Here is a 9,580-nt window from a genome sequence, read left to right on the forward strand (position 1 = left end):
AACCATTAAAACGATCAAACCACAGAGAGCAAAATGGAAGTTTACTATAAAAATCAAGTCAAATTATCGGAAAAAAAAATAAAAAAGAAAAATAAAAAGAGTAATACAAATCACCAAACAAAAACAAATTAGTTATTTGTTGTTTGTGAACAATAATGAAAACAAAATAAAAATACAAATTTAAAATCATTTTCAATTCTTATAAATAAACACACATTCTCAAAACACTTTCACACCCCACCCCCCTCCACTCCACTTACACATCAACACACCAAATGGAAAAGACCACCGTAAAACCCTCACCACCACCATCCCAACCAACCCTAAACCTACCGTGGAAAACACGCCTCCTTCTCTCCATCATCTCCACCGCCACCGACGCCGCCTGCCGGAAAAACGGCACCGTCAACCGCCGTCTCCTCAACCTCGTCGACTTCCGCGCTCCACCATCTTCTAAATCCACCAACGGCGTCACCTCACACGACGTCGTAATCGATCCAATTCGCAACCTCTGGTTCCGCACCTACATACCTACTAACCAGACACACTCCGATCTACCTGTCATCGTCTTCTTCCACGGCGGCGGTTTTGTTTTTCTGGCGCCGGATGTGGTTGCGTACGACGCCGTTTGCAGACGGTTTGCGAGGAAGTTGCCGGCGGTTGTGGTGTCGGTTAATTACCGGCTTGCGCCGGAGCATAGGTATCCGGCGCAACATGAAGATTGTTTTGATGTGTTGAAGTTTTTGGATGATGAAGAGAATTGGTTGAGATCGTTGAAGGTGAATGTGGATTTGAGAAGGTGCTTTCTTGTTGGCGATAGTGCTGGTGGGAATTTGGCTCATCATGTTACTCAACGAGCGTGTGAGTTCAAGTTCCGGCGACTTAAGGTATGCTCCGGCTCGGCTTGTTTAATTTACGAGAGTTAAGTTTAAGTTCGGCGACTTAAGGTATGCTCAAGCTCTATTTTTAATCTATACTATATAATAAAAGAAACCTGTTTTGGGACACTTGTCATTATCTCATTTAATTGACTAAAATTATTAATAATACTAAAAATAATAATATCTAATGTAAATTAATACAAATTCTTATTATTAATAATGTTTAATCAAATCTAAAATCTAATCTAATACAAATTTTTATTATCAATAATATTTAATCAAATCTAATAAGAATTCATATGAATTTCAAAGTTGATATTATTTGAATTTTTATTTCAAATAATATATTATATATAATATAACTCGATATGCACTATGTTAATTTATGATTATACTTTATTTTATTTTAGTTATCTTATATCTTACGATTATATCTTATATTTGGTTTAAATTTTCTTTCTTTATGTTTCTTATTATTTTATTTTATAAATAATTTTTTAATTTTTAATAAACATAGTATCTTACGTGGTGGTTTAATTGATTCTTTTTAAGTAATAGCTTTTAGGATTCTTAACTAATCTAAATTTTAAATACGTATTTAATGAGGATTAATTACTTCTACTTCTACAAAATTCACTTTGTATGCTTAAACTAAGGCTATATGCTTATAGGGTGTGGTCATGACCCTCATGGTCACCATGATTCTCCACATCGGCGCCATGTCATTCACTTTTAATCCATCATTCAAAACCACTACCTTAAGGGTGTGGTAATGACCCAAACCACTATCTTCCTATTTTAATTTATTTTTGTAGAAAAGGAAAATGAATCATTGAAAAAGGAAAGTAGGCTCATGGTTGCCATGGTTTAATCCATGCCAACCATGGTGGATGAAGGAAGGGGATGATGTAACAATCCATTAATGATCCTATGTGGCATTAATGACTTAACTCATGCTCCCCATACCATTTAGCCTAATAGCTGTTACAAATATAGCATGAATTTAATTTAAAACATTGTTCCAAAAATTCAAACTAAGAAATATAGCATGAATTTAGTTGAAAACATTCTTCAAGAAATTCATATTAATTAATGAGTTTATTTGTTTATACGCGTATTTTTTAGCAAGCATTGTTTTAAAATCATTAAGGATCTCGAACTTAATTTATTACTATACTTCAAATTCAAATTATAAATGTTGTAGTCGTTAAGCTACAAAACGTATCTATATCTATATCTATACTATATAATAAAATAAACCTATTTTGGGACACTTGTCATTCTCTCATTTAATTGATTAAAATTATTAATAATACTAAAAATAATAATATTTAATCTAAATTCATACAAATTCTTATTATTAATAATATTTAATCAAATCTAAAATCTAATCTAATACAAATTTTTATTATCAATAATATTTAATCAAATCTAATAAGAATTCATACGAATTCCAAAGTTGATATTAACTTTCAAATAATTAAAAAAAATCCGCCTAACATCACAAATGTTTCTGTTAAATTCGATTAATTAATTTGTTCAACAACCACTATTATCTTTATTATTCAGTACGGTTAACCGATTTATCTTAACACAACCTCCCACCTATTCAATCATATGATTTTTCAATCTTATATTAACTAAATAAATAAAGATTAATATTCAATCTTATCCTACTTTAAATATAAAAAAATCCGTTAGTTTTTTTAAATATATTTTTTTATTATTTGGTATATAAAATCATATTTATTCAACCCATGTAATACACGGGGGTTTTTAAAAATATAACTTTTTTTATTATTTGATAAATAATGTTACATTCATTCAACCCGTGTAATACAATGGTTTTAAAGATATATTTTTTTATTATTTGATATATAATATTACATTTATTCAACTTTCAACCCATACAATACATATGGTTCTTATAGATATAACTTATTTTATTATTTAGTAATATATAAAATTACATTTCTTCACCCCGTGCAATAAAGGAGGCTTTTAAAAAATAAATGTTTTATTATTTGGTATATAAAATTCATTTATTCAACCCGTGTAATACACGGGGTTATAACCTAGTTATATATTTAATATATATTAAATAGTTACATAAATACCTAATTAATTATTATTTTTATTATAAATGTAAATATAATAATAATAATAATAATAATAATAATAATAATAATAATAATAATAATAATAATAATAATAATAATAATAATAATAATAATATAGAGAGAGAAAGTGTACTGTACAATATCCTACGTACAATATAGTGAAATCGCATGTTATAAAACAGCATGGCTGAAATCGCATGTGATAATTTTGATGAAATCGCATGTTTGTTTTTTTAACAATTTCGCATATGATAATTTTGATGAAATCGCATTTTGGTTTTTTGTAACAATTTCGCATGTGTAATTTTGATGAAATCGCATGTTAAAAAACCAACATGCGAAATTGTTACAAAAAACCAACATGCGATTTCAATGTGGGAGGAAGATCTGACGGATGAGATGATCACGTACGTAATGTATAATAAGGGCATTTGTACGTTAACCTAACCCTTTAATATATATTAAATAGTTACATAAATACGCTATTTAATTATTATTTTTTATTATAAATGTAAATATGTAATAATAATAATAATAATAATCATAATAATAATAATCATAATAATAATAATATTTAATATATATTAAATAGTTACATAAATAATAGTCTCCTTTGCTTCACGTCCGAGCTGATCTTTGACTTGATAAATGAAGCTTGGCTCGAATCAAGCTTTTGGTGAGATAATCTCTGAGAGCTCGGTAAAAGAAGCTCGAGCTCGTTTTTTTTTGTTTAAACGCAGTTCGATTCAAGGTTTTTGCGAGCTATTCTTGAGAGCTTGATAAATGAAGCTCGGGCTTAGACTTGTTCGGCTCGATTCAAGCTTTTAGCAAGCTACACCACTGGCGAAACTTGAAAATTTCCACCGGGGGTCGGAAGTCAACGGACCTAAAAATTCTATATAAGTAAATTTTATTTATAAAACCGGGGGGTCAAAAACGTATATATCTAAAAAGTTCTATACGAAACGTACATACATAACATTACTGAGCGAAAAGTTCGCCCCCCCCCCACACACACTTAAGCTGCGCCCCTGAGCTACGAGCTCGATAAATGAACCTCAGGATTAGGCCTTAGGCTTGTTTCTTGTTTAAGCTCGGCTAGATTCGGGCTTTTAGCAAGCTGATCTCAAGTAACTCACAACTGCTTCACAAGCGGTTTGGCTTATTTACACCTAACCTAAACATGAGTTTACTGTTAAACGTTATCCTGAATTGGATTCTGATTTCATTACTAATCCAAATTGTTGATTCACAAAATCAGTTTTAAAATTTCCATCAACTTGACCATTTTTTTACTCTAATTCTGGTTTGAATCGAGTGAAGGTGATCGGAGTAGTGGCAATACAACCATTCTTCGGCGGAGAGGACCGAACGGAATCGGAGATCAGACTTGAAGGAACACCGATCGTTTCGCTAAAGCGAACAGACTGGACGTGGAAGGCGTTTTTGCCACAAGGTGAAGAGTTCAACCGTGACCATCCGATCGTCAACGTCAGCGGCCCGAATGCAGTGGACATATCAAAAATCAATTTCCCACCGACAATGGTGGTGGTGGCCGGGTTTGATGCTCTACACGACTGGCAAAAGCGGTACTACGAGTGGATGAAGAAATCCGGCAAGGAGGTGTACTTGTATGAGTATCCGACGATGTGCCACGCGTTCTACATTTTCCCGGAGTTGCCGGAATCCCGACAACTTATTGACCAAGTGAAAGAGTTTGTTCGGTCGGTATCAGTTCAGTACGGTGATGTAACAATGTTGGGAAATAATGGACAAATGGGATAAAGCCCCTTCTACTACTCATGCATTAAAAGTTGTACCAAATGCATCAAATATGGTACAATTAGTGGGTTATGTTGGATATCCATGTGATCTTTAACCTAAAAGTGTCTAAAAAAGGCTTGACGTCATGAGTTAAAATTTTTATGAAATATAATATTGGGTTATAATATTGAAATTGAATATGTTGCCCACCACCATCAATATTACCTTTACAATTACTTTTTGTGACATGTCTTTTACGACTAAAAGTTAAATAGATTTGATGAGGGTAGGGTGAATGTGTGGTGTCTGGCATGTCAAGACATGTTTTTTCTATATTTTACTTGTCTTGTAACTTCAAAAGAACATAGAGAGCTCAGAGTTGTCTTCTATTCGAGTTGAGATTCTTTGTAGTTCTATCGTCTTTATCCAATTGGTCTACATATGAGTTTGTAATTGTGCTTTGTATAAAAGTAGGTGTGACTGGGTTGGCTGGTTTACGTGTTTTGGTTGCTAGGTTCGTATTGGTAAACTCAAACACGGTCGATTGTAAGACCATGTTCCAATCGGTCTACATACGAGTCTGTAATTGTGCTTTCTATAAAAAGTAGGTGTGATTGGGTTGGCTGGTTTACGTGTTTCGGTTGCTAGGTTCATATTGGTAAACTCAAACACGGTCAATTGTAAGACTATGTGTAGTGGGAGAAGGAAGATAATGTCTCATCCTTGACCGTTTTGCGTCATATGGCGGTCAAGTCAACATGTGAGTATTATGGGGCATTATCTTAAAAGGGGTGTAGTGGGGCTTGAAATCATGATTAGATATTCTAATAGAATTAAATAAAATATAAAAAAACATCAAAAAAGTGCTATTGGTCATCCATTTTGAATCAGGCGTTTTAAATAAAACGCTAACCGATTTTTTTTTTGAAAAAAAACGCCCAGGGGAGCGGTTAGGATGGCGTGAAGGGGCGTTTTTAGGGAAAAAAACGCCCAAAACCTCCTCCACTACGAGTGGTCTAATTTGTAAAATAATCAGAGAAGTTATAAATTGATTCTAATCAATTTGTAAATAGGTCATGAATGGGTTGATGACATATAATCGGGACATTATAAAGTTGTAAAGAGATTGAATCTATTAATAATTATATAATTTTATTGTGTTATTAAAATGGGTTAGATGGATTGACCCTATTAGTATTTTAAAACCTAAACAGAGGGCTGTTCACGAACCGAATTGAACCGAGCCATGGCAAAACTCGGGCTCGGCTCGATTATAAACCGAGCTTTCTCGGCTCGGATTTGAAACCGAGCAGGAAATCTAAACGCAGACTCGGCTTGGCTTGGCTTGGCTTGGCTTGGTTTGGCTCACTCTTGAAAAGAAAAATTAGAGTAAACTGCCATTTTGGTCCCTGTGGTTTGGTCAATTTTGCCACTTTAGTCCAAAACTTAAACTTTTTGCATCTGGGTCCATGTGGTTTTAGTTTTATTGCCATTTTGGTCCAAAAATGAAATCAGGTCATATTTGTCTTATAAATTCCTGTTATTTTGTCATTTTCCACAGGGGTGACGGGTAGTCCGTAGAACAACCCTTAAGTGGTATAAATGATAATAAAATCCTACATTCAATCGGGTAGTTGTCTAGAATTAGATAACTACGGTTGTTTGTGTTTCAGGTACAAACGGGAGCTTAAAATGAAAGGAACACGGAGAATAAATGAAAAAATCAATTTTCGGAACTGAAGAATTAAGAGGATAGCATGATAGAGGACGAAATTACGAGAACGTAGGCGAAAACGGTGAAGAAAACGGAGTTGAAACGAAAAAGTTATGCTGAAAACAAGTTTTCATGTTGAAGCCTGCCGTAAGCTACGAGACCGACTGACACTTTTTGTCACCGTATGACAATTTAAAGCTACCGTAAACCATTCCAAGCCACCGTAAGCTACGGTGGTCACCGTAGCTTACGGCGCTGACCTGCGTAAATGTGTAACTTCCACCTTTTAATGCGGATTTATGGTGTCTTTTCATGCCCAATCAATCTCATTCGGTTACATACACTTTGGAGACTAATTTTGGGTGTTCTTGAGAGCTTGAAACAATTTCTAAACATCTTGTTAGTGTTTTTAATTCCTTGAACATTGATATGTATGTGATGATGATTGTCCAAGTCATGAGTGGCTAAACTTATGGTGATCATCTTTGGTTGAAGGTTATGTAAGACTTTGTGCTTGAATTCCTTATTTCTAGAATAACAAACTTTGTCTTTATGATTTATTTGTTATGGTGTGTGATTGATTGTTTGTAAATTGTTGATTCTTATGTTAATCTAGTTTGAAACCATACGTTCTTGGTGCCGTTGGCAATCGAGATATCATGGGTAGAATTAGGATTGGGTAAGGGTTAATTGGTCATCGGGTAACAACCTTACGTTCTATGAATCTGAGTACTTAGTTCCCTTTTATCACAACAAGTAATCACACATGAACTATGTCTATGTAGTAGTTCTTTCTAGTGGAATGATAGCATAAACGTCGAAGCAAACCGGAAACTAAAGATGGTCATTTGTCTCTAAATTGTTTACAAACCAACACTTTCATTTTGAAATTAGATTAGTAATCTTAGTTTTAAGAATCAAATCAATCAAACCAACTCTTGAATTTTATTTTCATTGCATTTAGTTTAATTTTAGTTAACCTAGACAAACCTTTAAATAACACACATTCCATAAACTCCCCGTGTTCGATACCCACTTGCCACTAACTATTTAGTAGTGATTGGATTAAATTTGATTGTGACCCGACATCACGTCAAATTATGGCGCCGCTGCCGGGGAGTAGTGCGCAACGTGTGTTATTTTTGATCTTCTTAGGTTTGTTATTTTTCTGGTTTACGCTGGGTGTGTTAGTGTGTAGGTATTTACAGGTGCATGCGTACTAGAAGCTCTCACAAGCTATCACCATTGGCATTTGATCCAGAGATTGAATGAACTTTGAGAGGAAACAGAATTTTGTTAAGGGAAAATCGAATCAGCGGTTCACCAACAACACCAATTACACTACTTAGATACATGGATCCACCACCACCACCACCCACTACGGGTGAGCTTACACCACCTTTCATACCATCATCAACACAACCTTCACCAAATACCACCATGCCTAACACCACTACCGACCTTACTCCACCGCATGATAGTACACCAACCAACACTACACTACCTTTTACTACCCAAGTTGAACCTACACTTACCTTTAGCCCGTCTACTACAATTCCACCATTTTCCCATTTCTTCCCACATACGGGTCAATCATCTTCCACCTATTCAATACCACCAAATTCAACCGTAGTTCATGCTACTTCTACATATCGACCACCGAACCAACCGGGTTATCAATATTCTTCTTTTCCATTTGGACAATCTTCGGGTATAGGAGGAGATGGATACGATAAGGGGTATGAAGAAGAGTATGGGGGATATGACGAAGATGGATTTTATTATGAGGGCGATGGAGGTAATTTGGGACCTCAAGGAGGAGTTATTCAACAAAATCAACCATTGCAAATAATTCAAGACATAGGTAGGTTACCGGTTGGGGTACAACATGTTCGGTCACAAGGGTCACAATTGCAACATCCTATGCCCTTGCAACAAGTTCGTCCACAAAATGCACAACATCAATTCCAAAGGCCAATTCAACAACACCAATCCAACATCAATTTCAACCACCTCCACAACAATTTGGGCCTCCACGCATGCAAGTTCAAAGACCAATGGGTCCTATACGTCCAAGAGTTCGTTTGGGTGTGCCAAGAAGACATCTTCGAGAACATGCTAGAGGTATTGAAGCACATTTTAGACCGGTGATTACTCATAATCCTTCACCGGTAGTTATTCCCCACAATGACCAAGGGAGGACGTTCAAAGTTCGAACCAATTCGTTACAAAGTTTGCCAAAGTATAAAGGTCTAGCAACGGAAGAGCCTTATTTTCATTTGGAGGCTTATGATTCGATTTGCAACACTCTTGGTAGTCAAGGATTTTCGGCTGATGATGTCAAATTGGTATTATTTCAATTCTCTTTGGAAGATAAGGCGAAAAAATGGTCGGCATCTATCTATACATGGGCGGAAATGCAACGAATCTTTTTGGATGAATTTTATACCGCCCAAAAGACAAATGATGCTAGAAAAGGGTTGAGGAGCTTTCAACAACAACAAGGTGAAATGTTTCATGAGGCCTTTGAGCGTTTCAACATGATGATCAAGAATTGTCCTCATCATGGGATTGAACTTTGGGAATTGATGAATGCTTTCCACGAGGGGTTGAGTGCCGAAGATGCTCGTGATTTAATGTCCATCACAAATGGTACTTTTGGTACTAACTACGAGCATGACGATTGGGAGTTTTGGAACAAATGGTAATTACATCAAAAAGAAAAGCTCAAGCATCAAGGAGAGCACGGCCGATCATTACCCGAACTCAAGTGCACGCGGTAGACGATGGTAATGTTCAAACTTCTAATCAAATTTATAATGTCTGTGTGCTTTGTAATGAGATAGGGCATGCGGCTGAAAATTGCCAAGGAGTGGAAGGGCAATATGAGGAGGTGAATGCATTGCAAGGGCAAGGCGGGGTGGTAGAAATTACAACATGAATTCCAATACTTACCACCCCGGTTTACGAAATCACCCGAACTTTAGATACGGGAATTCGTCAAATCAAGCCAACCCGAACTTCCAAGGAAACCAAGGATTTCGAAGGCAACATCAAACGGGTCAAAGCTTTTCGGGTGGAAACGAAGTAATGGAGATGTT

At 35.4% G+C, this 9,580-nt stretch overlaps 1 protein-coding gene and 1 non-coding gene across 2 annotated transcripts; one reads left to right on the top strand and one right to left on the bottom strand.

Annotated features, from left to right (window-relative positions):
- The first annotated feature begins 210 nt into the window (after positions 1–210).
- LOC110877489 (probable carboxylesterase 18) lies at positions 211–4,977 on the top strand. Its single transcript, XM_022125638.2, has 2 exons — positions 211–887; positions 4,325–4,977. The coding sequence occupies exons 1-2, from the start codon at positions 276–278 to the stop codon at positions 4,784–4,786; spliced, it is 1,074 nt and encodes a 357-aa protein (XP_021981330.1). The 5' UTR covers positions 211–275; the 3' UTR covers positions 4,787–4,977.
- A 3,968-nt stretch (positions 4,978–8,945) lies between these two features.
- Positions 8,946–9,051, bottom strand: LOC118482317. The gene has a single exon (XR_004868361.1). It is a non-coding gene; the product is annotated as a small nucleolar RNA R71 (small nucleolar RNA).
- Between the last annotated feature and the right edge of the window lie 529 nt (positions 9,052–9,580).

Source organism: Helianthus annuus, chromosome 9 (assembly GCF_002127325.2).
Source record: "Helianthus annuus cultivar XRQ/B chromosome 9, HanXRQr2.0-SUNRISE, whole genome shotgun sequence".
Taxonomy (NCBI): domain Eukaryota; kingdom Viridiplantae; phylum Streptophyta; class Magnoliopsida; order Asterales; family Asteraceae; genus Helianthus; species Helianthus annuus.

Coding starts and splice junctions, on each gene's coding strand:
- LOC110877489 (XM_022125638.2), top strand. CDS start 276: ATGGAAAAGACCACCGTAAAACCCTCACCACCACCATCCCAACCAACC. Junction 888..4,324: donor TCAAGTTCCGGCGACTTAAG/GTATGCTCCGGC, acceptor AATCGAGTGAAG/GTGATCGGAGTAGTGGCAAT.